At 35.8% G+C, this 23,656-nt stretch overlaps 3 protein-coding genes across 5 annotated transcripts; 1 reads left to right on the top strand and 2 right to left on the bottom strand.

The window, feature by feature from the left end:
* Positions 1–1,668: 1,668 nt before the first annotated feature.
* LOC121977163 (AP-1 complex subunit sigma-2-like) lies at positions 1,669–7,117 on the bottom strand. 2 transcript variants are annotated; one of them, XM_042529725.1, is made up of 7 exons: positions 6,984–7,117; positions 5,515–5,601; positions 4,281–4,372; positions 4,060–4,168; positions 3,939–3,974; positions 3,769–3,855; positions 1,669–1,947 (listed from the first exon to the last, which is right to left on the bottom strand). In XM_042529725.1, exons 1-7 carry the CDS (start codon positions 6,999–7,001, stop codon positions 1,876–1,878), a joined length of 501 nt encoding a protein of 166 aa, XP_042385659.1. In that variant the 5' UTR covers positions 7,002–7,117; the 3' UTR covers positions 1,669–1,875. The 2 variants fall into 2 exon arrangements, with proteins under 2 accessions (XP_042385659.1, XP_042385658.1); XM_042529724.1 differs by lacking the exon at positions 6,984–7,117 and adding an exon at positions 6,324–6,482.
* On the top strand, positions 6,728–11,813 carry LOC121977162 (E3 ubiquitin-protein ligase RFI2-like). Of its 2 annotated transcripts, none has more exons than XM_042529722.1 (6): positions 6,728–7,808; positions 9,481–9,647; positions 9,965–10,023; positions 10,463–10,491; positions 10,567–10,903; positions 11,070–11,813. In XM_042529722.1, exons 1-6 carry the CDS (start codon positions 7,667–7,669, stop codon positions 11,518–11,520), a joined length of 1,185 nt encoding a protein of 394 aa, XP_042385656.1. In that variant the 5' UTR covers positions 6,728–7,666; the 3' UTR covers positions 11,521–11,813. The 2 variants fall into 2 exon arrangements, with proteins under 2 accessions (XP_042385656.1, XP_042385657.1); XM_042529723.1 differs by lacking the exon at positions 6,728–7,808 and adding an exon at positions 7,960–8,155.
* Positions 11,814–12,049: 236 nt separating this feature from the next.
* Positions 12,050–16,063, bottom strand: LOC121977161 (peroxisomal fatty acid beta-oxidation multifunctional protein MFP2-like). The gene is made up of 18 exons (XM_042529721.1): positions 15,881–16,063; positions 15,735–15,806; positions 15,566–15,640; positions 15,415–15,471; positions 15,277–15,344; positions 15,115–15,196; positions 14,986–15,041; positions 14,562–14,864; positions 14,385–14,471; positions 14,082–14,256; positions 13,866–13,987; positions 13,605–13,768; positions 13,271–13,519; positions 13,051–13,172; positions 12,766–12,887; positions 12,540–12,691; positions 12,317–12,458; positions 12,050–12,229 (listed from the first exon to the last, which is right to left on the bottom strand). The coding sequence occupies exons 1-18, from the start codon at positions 15,972–15,974 to the stop codon at positions 12,221–12,223; spliced, it is 2,151 nt and encodes a 716-aa protein (XP_042385655.1). The 5' UTR covers positions 15,975–16,063; the 3' UTR covers positions 12,050–12,220.
* Positions 16,064–23,656: the final 7,593 nt, after the last annotated feature.

Here is a 23,656-nt window from a genome sequence, read left to right as displayed (position 1 = left end):
ATGTTGCTAATCGTTGTCGTTTAAGATAAATGGCATAAATTGAATTATGTATTTATAAATTTTTATAAAATCAAAGGTTGATTAGATTTTAAGTTTTTTTTCAAATAAAAAATAAATTGAATGAGATTTCTATATTGTTATGTCATTTACTATTAAAATAACAAATTGGATGATTTATTTTTTTAAAAAAAAATAAAAGCCCATTAATTTTTTAAAGTAGTTTTTATTACTATTAAAATAACAAATTGAATAATTTATTTTTTAAAAAATAAAAAATCCATTAAATTTTTTAAGTATTTTTTAATTTAAAAATAAGAAAAATTGGTTTTAAATATATCGCTTGAATTAAATATATCTTACATTAATTTTTTAAAAACAATTATTTTACTAATTAATTTGATGAAATGAAATCAATTACTTCTCAAAAAATAAAAATAGAAAAAAATGTCCATAAAATTAACTAAAAAATTACCTATAAATAAAACGAAATGAAATTAGATGGAAATGAGATTGCCTTGTTTCTTTATGAACTATGGAAATCAAATGATACACAAATCATGACTACTAGCTATTTTTATTAGTCCGCATATTATAGTTGGAAACCATCACATCAAAATACGTAAAGAAAAGGGTGGATATGAAATAACCGTTGTTGATCCATCGGATGGACATCAAGTAGTTGACATTGTACCTCTAGGACCAGAACTTCTTGTTTCAGAGGGTGAATCCATCAAGCTTGATCAACCATTAACAAGCAATCCCAATGTGGGAGGCTTTGGTCAAGGAGATACAGAAGTAGTGTTTCAAGACCCATTACAGGTCCAAGGTTTTTTATTCTTTTTTGCATTTGTTATTTTGGCACAAGTTTTTTTGGTTTTTAAAAAGAAACAGTTTGAAAAGGTTCAAAGGTTCAATTATACGAAATGAATTTCTAGGTGCGGGGATTTCTTAACATCAAGTTGGTAAAAGGTGTCAAATTTTTGTTGATCCATATATACTATTTTTATTAGTCCGCATATTATAGTTGGAAACCATCACATCGAAAACTTAGATACGATGCAATGAGAATTTATCGGCCGAGAAAAATACCCTCCCATTATAGTAAATATAATTTCTCGATTTATCTCCTATAGATGATCATGAAACCGACATATGAGGTCGATGGATGACGAATTTCATCTTTTACTATAAAGGAGATGAGAACTTGACCCTCAAAATAATGATACAATGCAGATTATTTTTTTAGTTTCTCAGACATACAAGAATTGAGTCACAATTTCTACAAATCAATAGATAATTTTTTTTAATGGACCTAAAAATGTTATACTGATTAACCGCAAAGAGCGCTTACCAATTTATCTTGATGTTCAGTAGAAATCTTTTGAAGGATTGAATTGATCACTGTCAAGATTAATCAGCGTAAACTAAATATACAGTGTAAACTAAAAAACTTGACCTATGTTTGTGGTTTTCTTATTAGGCACAAAATGATCTACAAGAGTTTTAATATGTTCGATATAACATACTATTTACTAAGTTGCTTGCTGACAGCTTGATGCCAAATTGACAGAGCTGATCACAACATTTTCTCTTAATCCCTGAAGCAGTTAGTTTCTAGGAAAAATGATCACACAAAACAAGCTGTGACCTTTTGATAAATTGTACATCTGGTAGACAATCTTTCATCAACTATTATTCAGAAATTTAAGCTTGAAAATGAGTGCAGTTTCTACAAGCACGACTCTCATTAAAAGATTACCTCATCAAGCTCGAGAAATGTGAATTAAATCATCCAAAACATGTAGTAAAGTGCAAGGGATCGAAAACGTTGGAGGGCAGTCATGTTTGATAGGCCTTACAATGACTGAAGGAGCTCTATTTGGTAGCTTGAGCAATCATATTGCTTATTGAACTTGCCTGCTCCTTGGCTGCTTCCACAAGTTGGTCCTAGCAAAAGAAAATCCAATGATCGATGACAATGAGATTATTATGCAATGGTAATGGCTTTTTGAAGATTTATGGGAAAGCACCTGATGTGTGCCATCTCAAATTAGCCTACTAAAGGTGATGCTCGTCGTTTGTCAATAGAATATGACACATACAAATGTTCTGTCTTCCCATACATGCAGGACACTCTACAAGCTATAGTAAAGATGGTCTTAAAGCCACCTTGTAGTTTCTAAATAACATCTGTTTTGTTCCCTAACTCCACCAATTATGTAGTGGCATGCATCGTGAAGTAATCTTGAAGATAGGGTCAGGCATCCAAAACAAAAAATTGAAAATTTAACTTGGATTGAATCAAACCAAACAAGAGATTAGGTTCATAAATTTTTAAGTTTGGCTTTACTTTGAACAAAAGAATTTTGTTTCCATTGCATTGAAACTCTAGTTCTACTTGCAACACGAAAACATATATATCTGATTTCTCTTTTTTCTAGCAACTAGCAAGTAGAATTAAATTTGCTAGTTTTACAATTTTGTATAAAACATAAATCAAACCAAGTTTTAATTCAATTAGAAAACCTTATAGCTGAAATGGAGGATGGTTGAATGGAGAAGAGTGTGTTTTATAAGACTATAAAGTACCTTTAAAAGTTAAAGAAAAGTTCTACCAAACCACAGCTATGTTATATGAAGCTAAGTGTTGAGCTATGACTCGAGCACATGATCAAAAAAATGAAAGTTGCAGAGATGAGAATATTAAGGTAGATGTGTAAACATACGAGGATGGATAGAATAAGAAATGAGAACATTAGAGAGACAGTGAGAGTTGCACCTATTGAGGAAAAACTTCGAGAGACACTTTTAAGATGGTACGTGCATGTACTTAGACGACCAATAAATACTTCAAGTTAGGCGATGTGAAACTATGACAAACACGTATATCAAACGAGGAAGAGAGAAACAAAAAAAAAACTTGGTTAACAATAATAAAACAAGATAAAATTTATTTAAGTATAGATGACGGTATAGTAAGAGATAGAGTTCAATGGCGTAAAAGGATCCATATAGCCGATCCTATCAAGTGAGATAAGGCTTGGTTGTTGTTGTTGTAGTAGAAAACCTTATAGCTTCTTTTTTGGTTCAGCTTTAGTTTAGAAAATTTTGAATAAGTTTGAATTTTTCTCTACCGAGAGAGTAAACTGGATTGTGCCCACCCTCATTGTAGGAGATTGTTATAGTTGATTAGTTGACCACTTATTCCAAAGGCTCAAGCCAATAGGAATAATTGATCAGATGATAATTTTTCACAAGGCAAACTTTAAACCCTACACTTTATTCTATGTTAATGATAGGTTAAACACTTATATCAAAAGCTCGATGTATTAGGCAAATGATCAACAACATGAATTGATGAGATGGTATTTTTTGACACGAGGGATTTGAATCCTAGATATCTTAAACCAAAAGCTCTAGCTATTAGGAAAGTGATCAGCACATAAATTGATGAGATGGTACTTTTTGCTATAGATGATTCAAAATTAACTAACCACTTATCTCAAAAGCCTCAGCTATTAGGAAAGCAACTAATTTATAGTTTTATAACCTTAATAGAGGTATTTGATTTTGAACTGCTAGAGTGTGTGCTTGTAAGTGGATGATTGTTTTGTACACCAAAATAAAAGGCTGTGTCACAATCAACAAAATTTTATTTGTTGTCTCTAACTATAAGATAGATGATTATTTTTGGTTTAAGTAAAAGCTTAATTCCATTAGTCCCATCACACTTTAAACTTGTTGTCAAGGTATTAATCTAATAAATACCTGTGCAGCTATAAGACGGGCAACAGCCTTTTTGCTCGACTCTTGAAGCTCACCGGCAATGAGAATTTCATCCAATATGTAGTATGCCTGCCCAATTCATAAGCAGATAAGAAATAAACAAGAAAATAAGAGATGGGCAAAGAAAGCATCTACATCTTTAAACAAATTACCTTATGAAAATTGAATATTAAATCAAGTTCGCAAACCTGAGAATAAGGAAACATAAAGCTTCATAATTTGATTTGTGAACAAAACCTTTCTGAGATGCATCAACTAAATGAAATGACTTACACTGCCAAAATATCGGTCCAATATCTCAACAAAATGATGAATGATTTCAAGTATTTCTAATTCATTATCTTCTGCATCAATGCACATGCAAAAGTAAAGACTGGCATATCTGAAAATGATATTTTATGAGTCAGGAGCATTGCATTTTAAAAGTAGCAAAGTAAACTTCATAAAACAACAAATAACCACCACAAAGATGCATATTTGTACAGCAAAATTACCTTCTATACACAACCTTATATCCTCTCCACTCTACAAAGTTGCAAAGCTTTGGACCTCGTGGAAGAATCAGTCCGCTAAGTTCACGGATGGCCTTAATAGATAAAAGTGAAAGTGATTAAGTCATAATAGTGAGAAAAAAAATGCATCAGCATTTATATTTTTCTATGAAAAAATAGCAGAGTGCAAGCACCATAATAGTGAACCTTCCAGGCTGATAGAATACTTGAATGTAATACGATCAACAAGAGAATGAACAAATTCTGGATCTCATGCACAACAACAGAATGAACAACTTGCAAAATCTTACATGAGAATGATTGGGTAAATCTAATGTCAATGGATACTTGAGATCAGAATGGTATATGTAGCATGCAAGGAAACCAAAATTTGCTTTTGGTGTAAATTCACTGCACGTTTTGTACAGAATAGCATATCATTGCAATGGAACATCCTGGGATACAGAGTCCACATCTAAACTTCACCGTCTAGAATGATTCCTAAGTTTCGAATGCAGTGGATGAAAGAGATAAGAATTTAGACAGGAAAATGTTGCCAAAAAAAATAATAGAATTCAGGGACAATAGATTAGATACATGATCAGGCCAACAAAAACAGAATTGCAGTTAACTCAGGATGACCAATTAATTCTTCATAATTGACATAATATTGACCAAAAATAAAGCTAAAAGGTCTACAAGGCTCATCAGGCTGACCATAATAAGCCTGCAATTAGTGAACTGATAACAGTCGCTATTTGTCTATAAGAATCAACATCGAGCAAAGGAAAAGTAGAAAACAGGAACCAATTTGCTAAAGACCACGTAGACTTTGACAATCACTATTCAGTATCTAAATGATATGATACCATGGACTGACACTTGAAATAATGAGCAAAAATGATAGAACAATGTTACAATTTAGATATATAATGCAAATTGACCTGCAAACAGGTAAGCTATAATGCCGCTTACAAATATTAATATCTATCCATTATAGTAAATTAAAGAAAATTTAGAACATGAATGATATACAAAAGCACCAGAGAGAAGAGGAAACAAAATGCAAAGACATTCTCAACAACTAGGTCAAATTTTACTTTTCCAGTGATCAACGGAAGTAGACTCATTCACAGACAGACTTTGCAACCAGGACAACAGTTAGAGAACGAATTGTGAAACTGAAGCAAGCAATTAAAATATGAAAAGTAAATCTGGAGTAAAACATCATATCTACCTTAGTTCTTTCTTTCTGAGAATATGGAGAATACCATTTGGTTAATCTCACTTTTCCCTGTCGACTAATTAGAAGTACAAAGTGAATCTGTCATTACAAAGAAGGCAAGTTATCAAAATTCGGTAAACAATTCAATAAGTAGCTTGATAATTAAAAGAATAAGGCACTCATTCACTCTGGACAAATCTGATGGCAATACCAATTTCATATCGACCTATTAAACAAGAAGGGCAATTTTCCTATACACTAGTATTAACAGGATCACAAGCCTATTTTCTCATACAATTTTTCGTTTGCCTAAACCAATTTTCACAATAGAACAAAAATCTGTATGGCTTCCATATTCAAAATGGATAAAATTATGCACGATCAACTAAGACAAAAAGGAAATCTCAAACCGTATGATTTGGGTTTCCGATCATCATCATAAACAAAAAAAGAAGATGAAAACAGCAGCAAATTGCACCCGAGGAACTGATCACTGTTGTTGAAATAACTCAACAGACGAGATTTCAACTTCGATAAATATTATCTACCATCATGTTTCGCACTTAATTCCACGAGTATTTTTTAGCTAAAGCATATATACCGATGGGTACACAAAGAAATCACCGACTTCGAAAATTAACAGACACACAACCGGAAGGAAATCCTTCATACATAAGCTCAAGTTGTTAACTCAGGAATCGGAAAACAAAATTGAATAGATTCATAGACGAACGATTGTAAGATACGAAGAAATCCTAACTCTAATCTTAAATAAGAGAGAAAAATTCAAGGGAGAAGGAAACGATCAAGCGATAACCGACCATTTCTATCGGCTTTCCTTCGGATCTGTGATTCTTCGATCTCCCGCGATCAGGACGGAAGAAGACGAGGAAAAATATCGTGAAGGGATATGAAAATTAAAAAGATCAATGAAAGGATATGAAAATTAAAAGGATTTAGGAAGGCCACTAAATTAGGCCCCTGGGTCCTGTCCAAATGGGCCCATTAAAGGCCCATATCAAATGGGGGAATTTTTGGGCCAAGTTATGCAATTACTTAAATTATATGGTTGTTTCTGAAAATTAGTATATTCGAATTCGAGCTAAGGTAAAATTTCAATTTGCCCCTTAAAATTTCAATATCTCAAATAAGACGTGAGCTGCGTCTTTTATCTACCCCTTCACTTTTTAACTGGCAGGAAGAGGAAGAGGAAGAAGAAGAAGAAGAAAAATCACTTTTTTCTGGATTGGCAAGTAGTAGCGGTGATCCAGAAACTCAGAGGAGAAGCATTAGGTTATGGTCTGGCAGAACTGAAGAAGACGGAGATAAGGGGAATGTGTAAGAAAGGTAAGAAACCTAATGGCAAACATGCTTTCTGCCGCGGATCCAACTCGATGGCTCCATCGAACTCGGCCAACGACCCATTGGCGTCTCTTTGCCCAGCACCAAACCGAAAGAGTAGGGCAAAATTGGCGGCCTACCTGTCTGAAGAGCGGCATGCCTCGGCGGACAGAAACGGAGGCCTCTTGCGCGGCGGCGATGCCGCCCGTCAGGAAGTCCCAAATGGAGGCGGCGGGGAGGAGAAAGGAGGGGAATGACTCCTCAAGACGCCTCCTTTGGGCGGGGAAGGAGCTGGACGGGCGGAGTTTGGCGAAGGGAGAGGGAGGAGCGACTTGTCTTCTCCGTTTCACCGTATGGATCCTCTCCAATACCAGGGAAAATTTTTATTCTTACAATTTCCACAACTCCCCTTTTATTTCCGGTAAAACCCTTAAATTCAAAACATGAATGGTCGGATGCAGCGTGGATTAGTAGCATAGTTGTGCGGGATCCTCGAAAAAGTAGAATTCGGCACGTGATTTATGGCCCCGCAAGGATCTCAGGCCGCCAAGCGCCTGTGAACACGTCTCGGCATCGGAACGGTTGAGATAAATGAAGCCGCGTTACCGCATTATACACTGTATGCGGACTCTGCGGTCCCCGGTACGTCGAATAAAAAGTCGTGGCCTCATCAGAGAGACATCGCCGTCTTGATTGCGAGCGGAGAGGAGGAGAATTGGGCGTTTTTGTGGCGGTCGAAATCTAGGGTGCGGCCGCAGGGTAGGAGTTTGTGGATTTCGCTCCTCGTCTCCTTGTTCTTCGATCGAGGACCAGGCATGCGGTGATGGACCGAGAGGAGCCGGTCGAGGAAGGAAAAGAAGGCGAGGACGCCGTCGGCGTTACCTGCTCGATTTGCCTCGAGGCCGTCAAGAGCGGAGGGGACCGGGCCACCGCTTGGCTGCAATGCGGGCATGAATTCCACCTCGGTTAGTTCGTCCTGGGGATCTTCTTCTTTGATTTTTTTTTTTTTTTTTCCTTTGCTAATCACTTGGTTGAATTCTGATGATTCGGTGGGGGAAAATAGTTGATTTGATAGAAAGGTGCATTTTTTTGTTGTTTTGTTTAACTATTATTGTCTTTGATCAACTATTCTTATCTGTCCAAACAAGCTTTTTCCCTTATTCTTAAAGACAAGGAACCAACAAGCCAATCATACTTTATGGAAGTTTGAAGCTGGTTGAAGAGAAAAAGACCTAGTCGGTTTGCAATTGATTCCTGTTGGACTGGAATTTCAATTTGATGTTTGAAGTAGAAAGTAAAGGAATAAAGAAGTGTAAGAGTTTTTCCCTTTTCTAAAATTTGTTTCTGGTGGAACACTTATCTAATACACTCCGCTTCCTTTTCTACATTTGCCTCCAAAAGCCTCCATATTATATCAAAAACAGCCCGTGTGATTGTCAAAGGCAAGGAACCAACAAGCCAACCATTCTATGTGGAGTTTGAAGGTGGTTGTACATAAAAAAAAACCTAGCTTGTTCCCAACATATTATGTAGATCAGAAAGGAATTCTAAGAATAATGGTTTCAGTTGTTATATTTCATTTCATTGGGAAAACAAGAAACAAAAATAATTCATTCCTTATGTTTAGAATAATAGGGTATAGATATTTTTGATATTATACCCTTGCGTCTTATTAAGACTTACAAATCCTCTCACATCTGGTTGGACTTTCAAATCTATAAACTTACTTTTCCTCAAACATAGTAATCAAATATCATAATTTGAGACCTAAGTTTTCTGTGATAATGTAATCCTATTTCGAATATTTTGTTTTGTGAAAATGATATTTTAATACAAAATTAGGGATAGAATTCCATTTCCATTAGAATTATGGTTCCAGAAACTGACAAGGTAGCAACACCAGCTTTGTAGATGGTTTGATTTTGCAACTGTTTGTGACTTAAGAGTGTGCTATTTCTGGGTTACTCATGGTGATTTATATTCAACAATATGGTAAATAGGTTGATTAGTTGGCCATTCAAAGATAAGTAGATAACTATTTCTTGCCCAAAAAATCGGCCCTTCATTTATTCAGTGAAAGGCTAGTAACTTACAATTTTTGCTGTCCATGTTTTCTTCATCATTCATTTGTTGTTGCTGCCTTCTCTTTCATGGTTTATGAAAAAGCTCAAACCTTGTGAACATTGGGACCTTCTTAAACTTTGGTTGAAATCTACTATTGAACATTGAACGTAAGCTCCTGTGATTCACTCTCTTCAAAGTACATATAGCTTTATCTTAACATCTATGTCAGTTCTTATTTCCATTTAAGTGATAGTCATGGAAAAATGAATTCCAATGCTCAAAGTTCTACTGTAAGAAATTTTACGTTGTTACCACAGTTAAATTATCAATAATGTGTTATTATTACATCCTTTTCCTAATCTGTCACATTAATGGATTTAATTATATATATAGGCTAAATGTATGAAGCTAGAAAAAACAGTTAAATCAATTGAATTTATGTCTTACAATAATTTGTGCATAATCTCTTTTCAGATAACCTATGTAGCATCTCTTTTGAGCAGTCATTTATGTTGGCTCATCCACGTAGTCTAATAGTGAAGATTTATCACCATTTAGAACCATTTGTTTCAGATTGCATTGGTTCTGCATTTAATGCTAAGGGAGTGATGCAATGCCCAAATTGTCGAAAAGTTGAAGAAGGAAATTGGTTGTATGCAAATGGCTGCCATTCAACACCAGACTTCATTGACGAATTGATTCATGATGGAGACCTCTACAATCATAGTTACATTGAAAGTGTATGCTGCTTACTTGAATCACTCCCCTCTTTGATTTTGCATCTGTTTGTTTGTTTAGACCTCTGATAATGTATCAAATTTAGAAATTGAGCATCTTAAAATCTCACTATTTAAAAAGAACATTTGTCAGGCCTTTTTTCTCAGATTTTTTTAGTGTAGTGGCTTCTTTTTTGTTCCATTATCCCATTGTCTCATTTGTTGTTTTTTTTTTCAATTGTTTTTTTTGCTTTAGTGGTATTTTTTTTCAGTATATTTCTTTCCAATCATATCATGTTTTCTCTAGTCATGTGTTTTTTTGTTTGTATCTGTTTGTCCAGCCGATCGGAGGTCATTGGTGTCCAATCAGCGACTTGGCAAGAATTCCATCAATGTTTGAGTAAGTTCTGCATTTCATATGATCTTTATATATTATGTATAATGACAATTCCAATCTAGAGAATGACTAGATCAATAGTGCTGTTTTATTTACATACCAAGAAATGTCTTCATTAAAATCATTTATTCATGAAGTAAAATATAAAGCTGAGTACTTAGTATAAGATTTATATAGTCAACAGCCAAATAACTATTTTCATGTAGATAAAAATGTAATGCTAAATCACCGATTTCCCCTTTCTCCAGTAGTAAGGTTTGGCAATCATTTTATTTACATTTGTCCAATTTATTGCATGCAAACCATATAATCTTTCTGCTTGGACTGTGTCTTAATCGAATTTGCTAAATACTTGGTTAGAGAACTTGCTTTGTAAATGCCACATTGGAAGCGTTTAGTGGCATTTGTCATCTAACTTACCTTTTTTTCTATTTTAATTTAGGGAAGGCGAATCTTCTTCAGCTACTCCTTGTAAGTCAAAGCAGATCTATATTAATGACAAGTTAAATAACTTTTGAGTAACCCAGCGAATTTGTGGTATTGCAGTTCGTGATCCTTTTGGATATCATGCTATTGTTTCTGAGAATCAGTCGACCATGTCATCACCTCATCCACCCCCTTTCGTAACTTACACACAACTGCCCCAACCTTCTTCCTCCAATCAGTCATTTGAGGCCATGCTTGATGGTTCTGGGTATCACCATCAGTGGAGTTATTTTTCAAGACCAAGAGATATTCACGCTCATATGATAGCAGAGAGTAATCGCCATCATCCATCCTACCTATTCAATAGCCATGATCCAGCATCTCACTTTTCAAGGATCAACACGGATGGTTTACCTGCTGCAGACTCTGTTTTCCATCCTTTTGTTCTTGGTCATGGGTGAGTTGCATTGCATCGATTTCCTACCTTTTACCCGGCTGTTTCTTTCTGAATCTAAATCTGTAGTTATCAAATATTATCATTATGCATGCTTTCAATATGATTCAAGTTTGTTCGATATGATCACCACCTGAATTTTAACTCTTTTTTGTTTTTTTTTTTCCAGAAATGTCCCAAGATCTGGCCCCACCAGCTCCTCTGTCCTTTCCTCGGTGTCACCATTCCTCCGAACCCATGCCAATCTCCATGAAGGCTTCCATCGACAAAATTCTCAAAGTGTGCATGGAACAAGTATGCCACAATCTGCAAACCCGAGGGGTCTGAATCCAGCAGACCAGTGTGTGACACCTTTCCTGATAACTCCCATTCCTTTAGATGCTGAGGGAATTCGAAACCGCCACCGTCTATGGGAGCGTGAAGCTGTAATGACACATCCTTCTCCCATTGACAGGGAGGCTAGTGCCTGGGGCTCTTTCCCACAGCCCAATGGTGCACCAGACCGCAACTCACGGATGGCCCTCTTGCTGTCACACAACGGACCCGAGAGGTCATCATCAATACAAGCAGGCTACAACCAGACAATAATACCTCCAGGCCTCATGCTGTCGTTGATGTGATGCTGAATTTGGCACTTCTAGAAGATGAACTATTTTTGCATTCTCAAATCTCCCCTTGAATGCAGTAAATTTCATTTTAAACTGTGATGTCGAATTGTAAACTCTACTAGCTGTGCGAACATGTTGGTTGGTGATGGCAAGATGGATGCTGGCTCCAAATGGCAGGAACAAAATAAGGTGTTGAAACTGTTGTAAGTTAAAAGTGTAAGGGGAGAGAAGGTCCCCTGAAGCTTAAAACATGCACAGATTTTCATTATGGGAAAATCTATCAAAAATTTAGGATGCTTTGAAAATGTGTGTTCCAAAGCTGCATTTACTGAGTTTAAGATGAATCTTGTTTTTGTTATGCTGTTCGATCGACACACACAAATGCTTAGCTCTGGTGATGAAATGTTGTACTAGCCATTAACTTGCTCATTTTTCTGGTTGGTAAAATTAGATTTCTCAGTTGCATCAGTTCATGGTGGTTTTTTTCAAAAACATGGTTGTATTTATCATGACAATACTGATTCAATCATGAATCTATTACTTGACTTTTATCAGCCTTTGCATTGCATGAGCTTTAGCAGAATTTAAATGGTATAACAAGATTCATATAGACGACCCTAAATAGTTTGGAGGAACACAACTCTTCAGTACGAGTCATATAGTCGACCCTAAATAGTTTTTGGAAGAACACAGCCATGATCCTTCCACTGCCTTATGCACTCTGCAAAAGTTTGAGAAATTGATTATAAAAAACACACACACACAAATGATATATACATACAACAAGGAGGATCAATCTGAATCTTACCAATGGTATGCCTTTCCCTGCCCTTTCTCTCAAGAATGCACAAGGCTTGAAGAACAACTCACCATACACCTTTGTCCATTCCTCCAATCTCTTGCATACATAATTTGCACCAAGTGAGTCTGCCCAATGGATCACTCCACCCCTGAATTTTAAGAAAATGAGTGAATGAATCGTAACGATATAAATCGTGAATCATATGCTTCTGAGTTTCAGCCAACTTAACCTGTGAGCTGGGAATCCAATCCCCATGATGGAAGCTATGTCAAGGTCTGATGGCTTCACAGCAATTCTCTTGTCGAGAACACGACAGGCCTCGTTGATAACCGGAAAGAAGAGCATTTCAACTATGTCCTCGTGTGGTATTGTGGTCTTCAGCTGCAGATCAAGTTGAACAAACATGTGTTTATTTTGTTCTTAAGCAAATTCTACTGGGTTTTTGGTTAACTAACCTGAGGGTTTGGAGTGACACTGATCATATTCTTTGAACTGTTAATGTACTTAACTATTTCGGGGTCGGGAATGGCTTCCTTCTTCTCATCATACTTGTAGAATCCATTTCCATTGGCCTTGCCTGTTACAAAGTGATTCTGAAGTTAAAAACATATACTCACTGAAAAACTAGTAACTATATACACAATAAAGTTTAACTGAAAAGTAATTCATTCGACTAAACTTACAAACTGTTTATGAGACTAAATTAGCTTATCGGAAATAACCTTTGACAATCTTCATACCTTCCCTCTTATCGTCGATCATGATTTGCATTAATCTCGACTTGTAGAATCTATCAGGGAAGCTCTCAAGGTATTTTGTGCTAGAAGCTATGGCAATTCGGATACCGACCAAATCAATTAGCCTGTACAAGCCACAAGAACAAAGAGATCATTGTGAGTTGCACACTCTGATGATTGATGAGATTTCCTTGATCATCTTAATGAATATTAGTCCATGTACCTGAAGGGACCCTTTGGCATTCCAAATTTAGTACAAGCCTCATCGACCTTATAGGCATCGAGACCATGATCGACTAGAAAGAGTGCTGTTTGAGTGAGAGGAATGAACATCCTATCAACAGCAGAGCCATTAGTGGCTGCAATGGGGGTCTTGTGAATCTTTTCGCCGATATCCAGAAGATCTATGATGACTTGTGGAGATGTTTCACATGTCTGAACTATTTCTAGAAGTGGTGTTTCATAAGCAGGACTGCGACAGAGACAAGTTCAGAAATGTGCCAATTTTTTTTTAAAAAAGCAACAAATGTTCAACCTTGGCATTTTCATTTTGTTACCTGAAGAAATGTGCCCCGACAATACGATCTTGAGCCTCGGTCCTTTCTCCGATTAAGTTAAGATCAAATGTAGAAGTGTTAGTGGCCAATATACAATCTGAAGAACAATATTTCTGAAGATCTGCATACACTTGCTGCTTTGAAGGCAAATCCTCAAGAACTGTCTGAAAATGACAAAGTATCAAGGAGGAAAAACAATTAGAAATGAACCATTTTACTCACGAAATTTGAGTTGTGGAGTTGGACTAATCCTTTTTTTACCTCGATAACCATATCGACATCTTTAAAGCATTCATAATCAAGAACACCTGTGAGTAGAGATAGTGTTGTCTCACATTGCTCTTGTGTCATTTTTCCTTGGCTTATGAAAGTATGCAAATTCTCTGCGGAGTTAGTATTGCGAGTAAGAACTTCAAATTTTCAAAGCATAATTATAGTGTGAGTAGCTGAATTCATCAGTGACATAGATTGTTATACCTTTGACTCCATCTATTCCTGCATTTAAGATGTTTTCATCTACTTCTTTTAGTATCACTGGGTAATTTTTCAGAATTAGTGCTGTTGCGATATCAGAGCCCATTGAATTTCCCCCTACGACACCGATTTTAGTTATTTTCCGAGGAATCAAACCCAAGTCAGTGATCCCAGGAACCTGTAAGATGTGTTCAAGAATAAAAGTTAGTTCAAATCATCACAAACTAAACTTAAATTTATGATTTCTGACTTCAGTTTTTGTGAAAAAAAAAATTTATAAAAAAGACAAGCAGATAGTGTTTGTACCATTGCAGCTCGGCGTTGAGCTAAGACAACATGAATCAAATTCTTGCAAGTTTCAGAGAAGAGAAGTTTTTGAAAAATGCTGGATTCCTACAATAAGAAGAAAAAAAACCATTTCATATATTAGCATTTGGTGAAGGATTAGGAGAGCTTTTAGTGTGAGAATCCAATCGAGTTTACCTTAATAAGTCCATTGCGAGGACCCGAGACAATACCCTCTTCGATCACATCAATACAATCCAAAGGGGAATGAACATGAGGAGATCGCTCTCGAGCTTGAGATCTGGCAGAATTCAGCATTTTCTTCACCTCCTCAAGGGGTTCCAACTTATCGGCTTTGTGAAGACTCTTGATCCATGGCTTCCTAAACTCCGCGATATCGAGAGCCCAATATTTTGCCATCTTAACTAACTCATCAGTTGAAACTACAGCATCAACAAGACCGATATTGTAAGCCTCTTCGCCTCCAATTGGTTTGGACAACTGCAAGGTTTGATGAAAGCATACTTACAACAACTGTACTAACTGAATAACAAAAGTCTACCAAGATTTGTTATATGACAACAATATTCAAATCAATTAACTCAAATTTTCTATATTGTACCAAGATAATGTCAAGGGCTTTCTGAAGTCCGACGAGTCGCGGAAGCCTTTGAGTTCCTAAATAAACTCAAAAGTTTATGATTTTGTTGCTAACACATATAGAACTTACCAAACTTGGAAGGGTACCTACCTCCAAGTCCTGGAATGAACCCACCCGTAAGTTCAGGTAGAGCTAAATGAGCATCTGAAGTCGAAACTCGCGCATGGCATGCCTGAAGTTTCGATAAAGATAAAGTTATATCTTAGCCTTAAAATTCAGATACGAGTTTTAGGAATGAATCGAATCACTCACCATTGCTGTTTCCAATCCACCTCCAATAACAAGGCCTTTCATAGCAGCTACTGATGGTTTAGCAGCACCTAAATGAGCATGCAGAAATCAGAAATGCACAATTGTGATAGAAACAGATGGTGTTTCTCTTTGAACTACCTTCAAAAGTATCGGTAAGCACATCGATCGCCAAGTAGCCTTCTTTCGGTTCGAGTTCTATCAATCAATGTGGATATTAGAACTTTGCTTGAACTAGAGGCATAAAAGGAGTTGAAGGATGGAGAAAACAAGAAAGATGAACTGAACTTACTTATTCCTTCATCAATTTCTTGAAAATTTCCAAAGGCTTCAATGTCGAAACCTCCCGAAAAATGAGGCCCTTCGCCTGATCGAGGAGTGAAATCTTAAGCTTACACTTGAAAACATGCATACTGAAACTTGATCAATAATAAAGTTGTTTGAGATTGAAGAATTAATACTTGTAATGACAATGGCTTTCACATCATCCCTTTTCAAAGCTTCATCATAATTATCCTTCAAACTCCAAAACACTGAAACAATGATAAACAACATTAACATACTCAACTAAGAAAGAGATTAAGCGGGAGGATATGCTAATGATCACCACTGTGGTTTAAGAAGTTCATCGGAGGATTAACGATTGTGATGACGGCCACGCCATCGCCGCCCACCTCCATCTCGGTCAGCTTCCTCCCCATCTCTTCTTCTTCTTCTTCTTCTTCTTTCTTCTTCTTTTTGGTTTTGGATTGTTTGCTACAGTATGTCTATATAATGTTGTTTAGACTGATTAGTGGCTTGCATCTTAGTTTTTGCCTTTTAATGTGTATATATTTTATACAAACCATTTGTTAATACCAAGACTTGATTTGGATAAATGATAATTATCATAGTATTTCATTATTCCCTATAATTAAATTTTCAGTGGCGCAGAAAAGACTTCTTCAAAAGTATTACTTTCACTCATTGACTAAAGAAATAGGATAAGATCAGATTAAATAAACCCTCCAAATTTAATAATTTTTAAATGGATAATAATCTTCAAAAGTATTACTTTCACTCATTTACAAGTATTAAATTTGACTACTATTTTTATATGGAAAATATTGAAAAAGATGCCTTAAGACTTATAATTTCTTTGGATTTAGCTTATTTTGTATTTATACAAATTCTTTATTGAGATGATGGTTGTTGATGTTGTTTTCTAGTTAGGGGGTTGTTGTTAGAGATTAATTTATATTCTAGCCCCTATAGTTTTATTATTTTCGTTTCCTCTTTTTAGCTCTTAGTCCCATACTTCGTGGAACAAGAGAAAAAGTGAACTCATACTTAATTCAAAGTAAACTTAGAAGATATAGAATAATTATATATATATATATATATATATATATATATATATATATATATATATATATTATTTAGATTTAAAATATTTATATTTTAAAGTTGTTCTTTACAATTCTTGTGCTTAAAATATTTAATTGGGAAATTTTAGTCATGAGGGATAGGTAACTCAGAATATTCTAATATTCTAAAATATTAATTATTTATTATTTTTTCTTTTTTGAACTAATGTGAAATTATGTTGAGAGGAAAATGTCTTTTGGAAATGGTCAAAATGGTGGAAAAGTCAACTTGAGTAGTTGGAAGACAATAACTATTCATATTTTTTATTTTAATCTTATTTAGCTTTAAGTAATGTTCAATATTGGAACACATGGTTTAGAAAAAAATTCAATTGGATCTAATTAACTTTCAAAAGAAAATACCGATGTGACATGTTGAATAATAAGGGAAAATGGATGGAACTTTCAATCGAAAATCTTGATGCGATATGTTGAATAATTATGGAAGATCGACGGGAGTTTCAATAGAAATCTTAGGATCAAGTAATGAATTATACCGAATTTGAACCTCGACTAGTTTAGTTGATTTAATAGAAAATTTCAAGATTTAGTAACTTGTTGGTCTAGTTACATTAAAAATAAAAATAAAAATTCTAGTTAATTTCATTATCTATCTTGGGATGACTAATTGGATCCCATAAAATTTTTCCACCGACTATTAGGGTAAATCGAAAAGTGCGCACAAGGATAATCTAGAAGTCCAGGATCCTTTGATTACACGTCTCATTTGGAGAAAAACTTTCTATAAATATGTCATAGCTGGGGCCTACCACAGCACTATAATCTCGGGGACTAGTTATACTAGTACTTTACAATGATCGATTCAGAATAGATAGTTGATTAGCACATAGAGGGGCATGACGAAGTTTAGGAGTCAATTCATGGTTAATATCCAAGTTCTTGTCCTCCTTCGTGTACTAATCACTGCTTCATATAATCTAGGGGCTGACCTACTAGGGATGTTTGGGATGAGTATTATAATATTTTTGCTACCACTAACACTTTAGAATAACTTGGTTAGAGTATAGTTGTCAAACAAGTCAATCTATGGCAACGCGAGTCAGTCTGTGACGGACCAACCATTTGATGGGATAGGACGGATTGGCCCTATCATCTTGGTGGGTTGGGAAATCTCTAACTCAACCCGATCCAAAGTAGGTCAACCCACGGGTCCATCAAATATTAAAAAAAATAAAAAAGTTTCATATCCCCTACATTTTAGTTTAGATATAAACGAGTACACGTATTTAATAAAAAGTATTATTTTTATTTTAAAATTATAAAAAAATAAAATAAAATTTAGCCTATATGTATTTTTCAACCGTGGGTCGATCAATCTCATCACGTACTTACCCGTGCGGGTAATGAGCCTAAGCGGTTTAGCCTACGATAGACTTAGGTCGATAAAATATCAACTCAATCTACTTAAATTGTTTGATCAAGCGGGGTTAATTAGATGGGTCAAGTCTAAATTAACAACTCTATATAGAGAGAGATTTATTATAATAGCTAAAGATCGAAGTATTTATATTTAAATTGTTTGATCAAGCGGGGTTAATTAGATGGGTCAAGTCTAAATTAACAACTCTATATAGAGAGAGATTTATTATAATAGCTAAAGATCGAAGTATAAATACTTAGATAATAATTTAGATGTCCTACCCTAATATCATAATCGGGTTCAAATATCTTCTACTGTGATGGCCGGGATTGAGAATATTTATACCCATGATTTCTCTAACTGTCATAAAAAAAAATAAAAAGTAAAAATAAAATAAGAAAAAAGGTAAATTTAGCTGCTGCTGCTGCATGAGAAGGAGGTGGCCCTTCTTGGTTTTTTTAAAAGTTGAATATTAATTATATTTAATAATTATCAAAATATAAATAAATATTAAAATATATTAAATTAAAATTTTATAAGTATAATTAATTTTATTTAAATATAAAATTAGATGTAAATTAATCCAATAGTAGTGAAACTATAAATATTTAATTGGTAAAATATTCAATGGTACAATTTAAAATATTTAAGAGTGAAATATGTAATACAGTAAATATTTAATTATAAGATTTTATATAATTTAATTAATAACGTATGATCTTGTTCGGAAGCTTAGTCAGATGGATCGTCGGGGGTGATATGGCTGGAATATGATCGAATCGCTATGGCCCGAAGGGAGATACTTTGAGTTGTCATCTATGTTGACCAAGTCGTCAGAAGATCTCTGGTCAACACTACCAACAAACAACGATCAGATTGCCCCGGTCCCTGATACCCCGATACTCGAGGCAGATCCTACGAATATGTAAGGAACAGACTAATAGTTGTTGGGACCGAAATGTAGCTAGGGGGGGTGAATAGCTCGGCGCGATCTCGTGCTCGGCGTTGCTTGTTGCTTGTGGTGAAATGCAGCGGAAAATACAAAGACACAAACACAACAATGCTAACTCGTAGATTTATTTGGTATCCACGTCAAGGAGAGGTGACTAGTTCAAGGATCCACACACTCACGCACCCTCCACTATGAAAACGCTTCTTTACGATAACTACCGAAGGCGGAGAATCCCTACAATACTCTCAATACAACAAGAAACAAAGAGAAGCAAATACAAGGGAAAGCTTACACGGTTTACACAAGAAACCCTAACCCTAACTTCTTCTTCTTGCTGTAGATCCACCTCTTGACTTGGAAATACCTCAAAGAACCTTCAAGATCTGGCGATGAGAACTCTGTGGAGTAGCTGTGAAGATCGCTGAAGAGAAGGATCGAAGCCGTGGAAGTTATGTCGACGAAATCGCACGCCAACGTCTTTATCCAGCGCCAACGGTCGAATCCCAATCGATTGGATTGCTCCCAATCGATTGGGAAGGCTTTGGATCGATCGGCCGATCGATCCAGAGTGCCTCTGTGCTCTCGGGAATTGCCTGGATCGATCGGCCGATCAATCCAGGACTTATCGCACAGAATCGCCGCTCCCAATCGATCGACCGATCGATTGGGCATGAGCCAATCGACTGGCCGATCGATTGGGCATGAGCCAATCGATCGGCTGATCGATCCAGCTTATGGTTTTTGCCCAAAACCAAATTCAAAGTCCCCTAAATTAACATCCGGTCAACTATGACCTGTTGGTACATCATGCCTAGCATCCGGTCAGCCTCGACCTGCTAGGACTCCCTCACCAAGTGTCCGGTCAATCCTTTTGACCCACTTGGACTTTTCTCCTCGTGCTAAGTGTCTGGTCATTTTTGACCCACTTGGACTTATCCCGTGCCTGGCTTCACTCACTAGGATTTCCCTTCTACCTAGCTTCACTCACTAGGACTTCTCATCTGTCTAACTTCACTCACCAGGACTTTCCTTCTGTCTAGCTTCACTCACTAGGACTTCCCTTCTGTCTGGCTTCACTCACCAGGACTTTCCTTCTGTCTAGCTTCACTCACTAGGACTTTCACCTGCCTTCACTCACCAGGATTTTCCATACTGCCTAACTTCACTCACTAGGTCTTTCACCTGGCATCACTTACCAGGATTTTTCAATTGTCTAGCTTCACTCACTAGGTCTTTTACTTGGCTTCACACACCAGGATTTTCTAGTCAAGTATCCAGTCAACCTTGACCTACTTGACTCTCCTTCACATCTGAACTGGTCAACCTTGACCAAAAAGGGAATTGTACCAACAATCTCCCCACATGAACAATTGCACCTATAATCTCCATGTATCGTCTCCATGTATTGTCAAACATCGAAATTCAAACATCAAGACTCGAGCTTGAACCAATTCAAGCTCAGTCAACCAGGTCAACCTTGACCTAGGGAATATTGCACCAACAATCTCCCTCTTTTTTATGTTTGACAATACCTTTAAGTTATGTTAATCCCATAGCTGTTAGAGTGTATACTGAAAGCCTAAGCTTTTGTAAACATTTATTTTGAATAAAGAATCACATTTGATCAAATCATCTACATTTGTTGTAGTTGTTCAATTAATTTATATTGTAGATAACATAGTATGTGGTGTCACATACAGAAGATGATGTTATCAGTACTTTATAAATTATAAACAGTAGCTCACGACCAAAATGGAAAGGAACAAGCCATTGGAAGGTCGTAGTGTAATTAGGTATTAGTTTATCTTAACTATATAATTACACTAGTACACTTAGAGTGTATTGAGTAGGACCATCAGAGGTCGTTTTCTCTTATACTGACTTTATAAAGGAACAAAGACCTCAGTTATTATCGAAGTGTGTGCTCTTAATCCTAATATAATAACAAGCACATATATTTGATATTTATTTCTTTAATTTATCAAAGGGTGAGATTTAATTCGATGAATCAATAAGCCCGATAAGTTGGGAAATGATATCACTTATAATGTGTGTTGTTGATTATAAAAGGAAACTGTGTCCTAGTAATTTAGGATGATAATGTCTCCAAGATGAGCTCATAAAGATTGTCATATTAAACCCTGCAGGTGGACTTAGTCCGACATGATGATAAGGTTGAGTGGTATTATTCTTGGATTAAGATATTAATTAAATGAGTTGTTAGTAACTCACTTAATTAGTGGGCATTCGATATCTTAAACACAGGGAGACTAACACACTCATAATAAGAAGGAGCCCAAAAATGTAATTTGGGATTGGTGCGGTAGTTCAATAATAGTTCTCTAGTGGAATGAATTATTATTGATAAAATTAAGTTGTGTGTTCGGGGCGAACACGGGATGCTTAATTTTATCGGGAGACCAAAACCAATTCCTCCTCTCGGTCCCTATCGTAGTCTCTTATTTATAGAGTACTATACCCACCTATACCCACCTTCATACCCATGATAAAGGGGGCGGCCAAGCTAGCTTGTGGTTCAAGCTTGGGCCGACCATGCCTTGGTTCATGGGTGGCCGACCCTAGCTTGAACCCAAGCCTAGGTGGCCGGCCCCCATTAAATTAAAAAGAATTTTAATTTTTAATTTTTATTATGTGGAAGATATAATTTATTAAAGAGAATTAAAATTAAAATATCTCTCTTAAAAGGATTTACAAAAGATTAAAGAAAGAGATTAGATCTCTTTTCTTATTTGTAGATTGGAAAGATATTTTATTTTTTCTCTTTTAAAATTATTCACATATTGAAAAATTAAAATTATAGAAATTTTTTTTTATCAACCATGAAGGGATTTTAAAGGGAAATTTTATTATTTTTTTTTAAATTTCCGGAAACAAATTAGGAAGTTTTATTTTGTTGATTGAAACTCTCCTAATTTACCTATTTGAGGTGGCCGGCCATGATTAATTGATTAAGAAATTTTATTTAATTTTTATTAATTAATTGTTGTCAAGGAAAGTTAAGGAAATTTTATTATAAATAAATTTCCTTATTTGCCAAAACCAAGGAATATAAAAGAAGGGGTGGGGGTGCCTTCATGGGTGACAACTTCTATTGTTTTCTCCCTCTTTTCCTTGGTGTTGTGGCCGGCCAATCTCTCTCCCTCTCTTCCTCTTTGTGGTGGCCGAATCCTTCCTCTTGCTTGGAGTTTTTATGGTGGCCGGATACTACTTGGAGAAGAAGAAGAAGAAGAAGAGAAAGCTTATATCTCTTGGAGCTTGGTTGGTGTTTTTCCTTCATCCTTGGTGAAGCTCTTTTGTTTTGGCCAAACCTAGCAAGGAGGAGAAGAAGGTGTGTTGGTGATTTCTCATCTCGGAAGATCGTTGCCCACACAACGTCCGAGGTTAGAAGAGGAATACGGTAGAAGATCAAGAGGTCTTTCTAGAAGGAATAACTAGTAATTTTTCCTTTCCGCATCATACTAGTTATTTTTGGAAATAATACCAAATACAAGAGGTTTACGATTCTAGTATTTCGAATTTATTTTCGATGTAGTGTTCTTATGTTTATGTCTTTTCCTTGTGATTTGATTGTTCCTTTCGGTTAACCTAAAGTTATTTTAGGAAATTAAATATTAGCTTTCCATAAAAGGTTTTGTCTAGTCGGTGGTGGTTGCTCCCATATCCAAGAAGGTCATGTGTCTCGCCACGTCAGTACTGGGAACCAATTATGGAAATTAATATTTAATTAATAACTTAGGTGATTTAGATCGAACGTGTTAAGTTCCGCAGGAGATCCAAGTCTAAACCTAAAAGAACAAATAAATTAAGTTTTGGATCAAACGTGTTAAGTTCCGTAGGCGATCCAAAATTTAATTTAAAAGAACACATGGTAGCTAGGAAAAGGTTCAGACCTTTGTACAAAATTTTTGTACAGTGGAACCTCTAGGTTTTCCGAGTAGCAACCAACAATTGGTATCAGAGCTAGGGTTTTGCCTCTGTGTATTTGGTATTAGTTTAATTATGCACATGTCATACATAATTTAGGCAGGTTAATAGTAGGATGTGCTAACTTTGTGGATGCAGGATCCAACTATTATGGCTTATAGTTTTCTTTATGTGTGTGATTGGACCCTTGGACATGTCAAGGGCAATTATGTGTGTGCATGATTGTATTATAAAATACAGCAGGAGCTGTATTTAGTTTTTAATTAGGATTTTATTTTTGATCTAGTTACATGTACATTCCTTTTATGGAATATAGGATCGATGGATGTAAATTTTTATTTTATGTTCGATCTAGTTCACATGTACATTCCTTCGAGGAATATAGGATCGAAAAATATAAAAATTCTATTTATGTCGCGGATCGAATCTTGCAAGGCGTGGAACCTTTTGAGGACCAGAGGCACAGCGGAACAAGGAGCAAGATGGATGCGACAACAAGACCCGGTGGCGGTGGCCAAATAAGGCAGCAGCTAGGGTTGGCGACACACGGAGGACAACAATAGATAAAAGTCATAATAGTTGAAAATTAGTTTTTCATTTATTGCTTTTATATTGTGCTGTGTGTGCATGTTAGTAAACATGTCTAGTAGGCTAGCATAGTTAAAATTTCTCATTTATAAATAACTAAGTGGGAGAGGG

Source organism: Zingiber officinale, chromosome 4B (assembly GCF_018446385.1).
Source record: "Zingiber officinale cultivar Zhangliang chromosome 4B, Zo_v1.1, whole genome shotgun sequence".
Taxonomy (NCBI): Eukaryota; Viridiplantae; Streptophyta; class Magnoliopsida; order Zingiberales; family Zingiberaceae; genus Zingiber; species Zingiber officinale.
Note: the sequence above shows the minus strand (reverse complement) of the source record. Positions and strands in the feature narration are given on the sequence as shown.

What these genes read in the sequence shown, in the direction of transcription:
- LOC121977163 (XM_042529725.1), bottom strand. An exon ending in TATAAGGTTGTGTATAGAAG is followed by an intron (nt 4,169 to 4,280) that starts GTAATTTTGCTG and finishes TATCATTTTCAG; the next exon opens with ATATGCCAGTCTTTACTTTT. An exon ending in CCCGTCTTATAGCTGCACAG is followed by an intron (nt 1,948 to 3,768) that starts GTATTTATTAGA and finishes TTCTTTTGCTAG; the next exon opens with GACCAACTTGTGGAAGCAGC.
- LOC121977162 (XM_042529722.1), top strand. Translation starts at nt 7,667, where the DNA reads ATGGACCGAGAGGAGCCGGTCGAGGAAGGAAAAGAAGGCGAGGACGCC. An exon ending in CGGGCATGAATTCCACCTCG is followed by an intron (nt 7,809 to 9,480) that starts GTTAGTTCGTCC and finishes CATTTGTTTCAG; the next exon opens with ATTGCATTGGTTCTGCATTT. An exon ending in CCTTTTGTTCTTGGTCATGG is followed by an intron (nt 10,904 to 11,069) that starts GTGAGTTGCATT and finishes TTTTTTTTCCAG; the next exon opens with AAATGTCCCAAGATCTGGCC.
- LOC121977161 (XM_042529721.1), bottom strand. Translation starts at nt 15,974, where the DNA reads ATGGGGAGGAAGCTGACCGAGATGGAGGTGGGCGGCGATGGCGTGGCC. An exon ending in ATGTCGATATGGTTATCGAG is followed by an intron (nt 13,769 to 13,865) that starts GTAAAAAAAGGA and finishes TGTCATTTTCAG; the next exon opens with ACAGTTCTTGAGGATTTGCC. An exon ending in ATGCCAAAGGGTCCCTTCAG is followed by an intron (nt 13,173 to 13,270) that starts GTACATGGACTA and finishes TGGCTTGTACAG; the next exon opens with GCTAATTGATTTGGTCGGTA.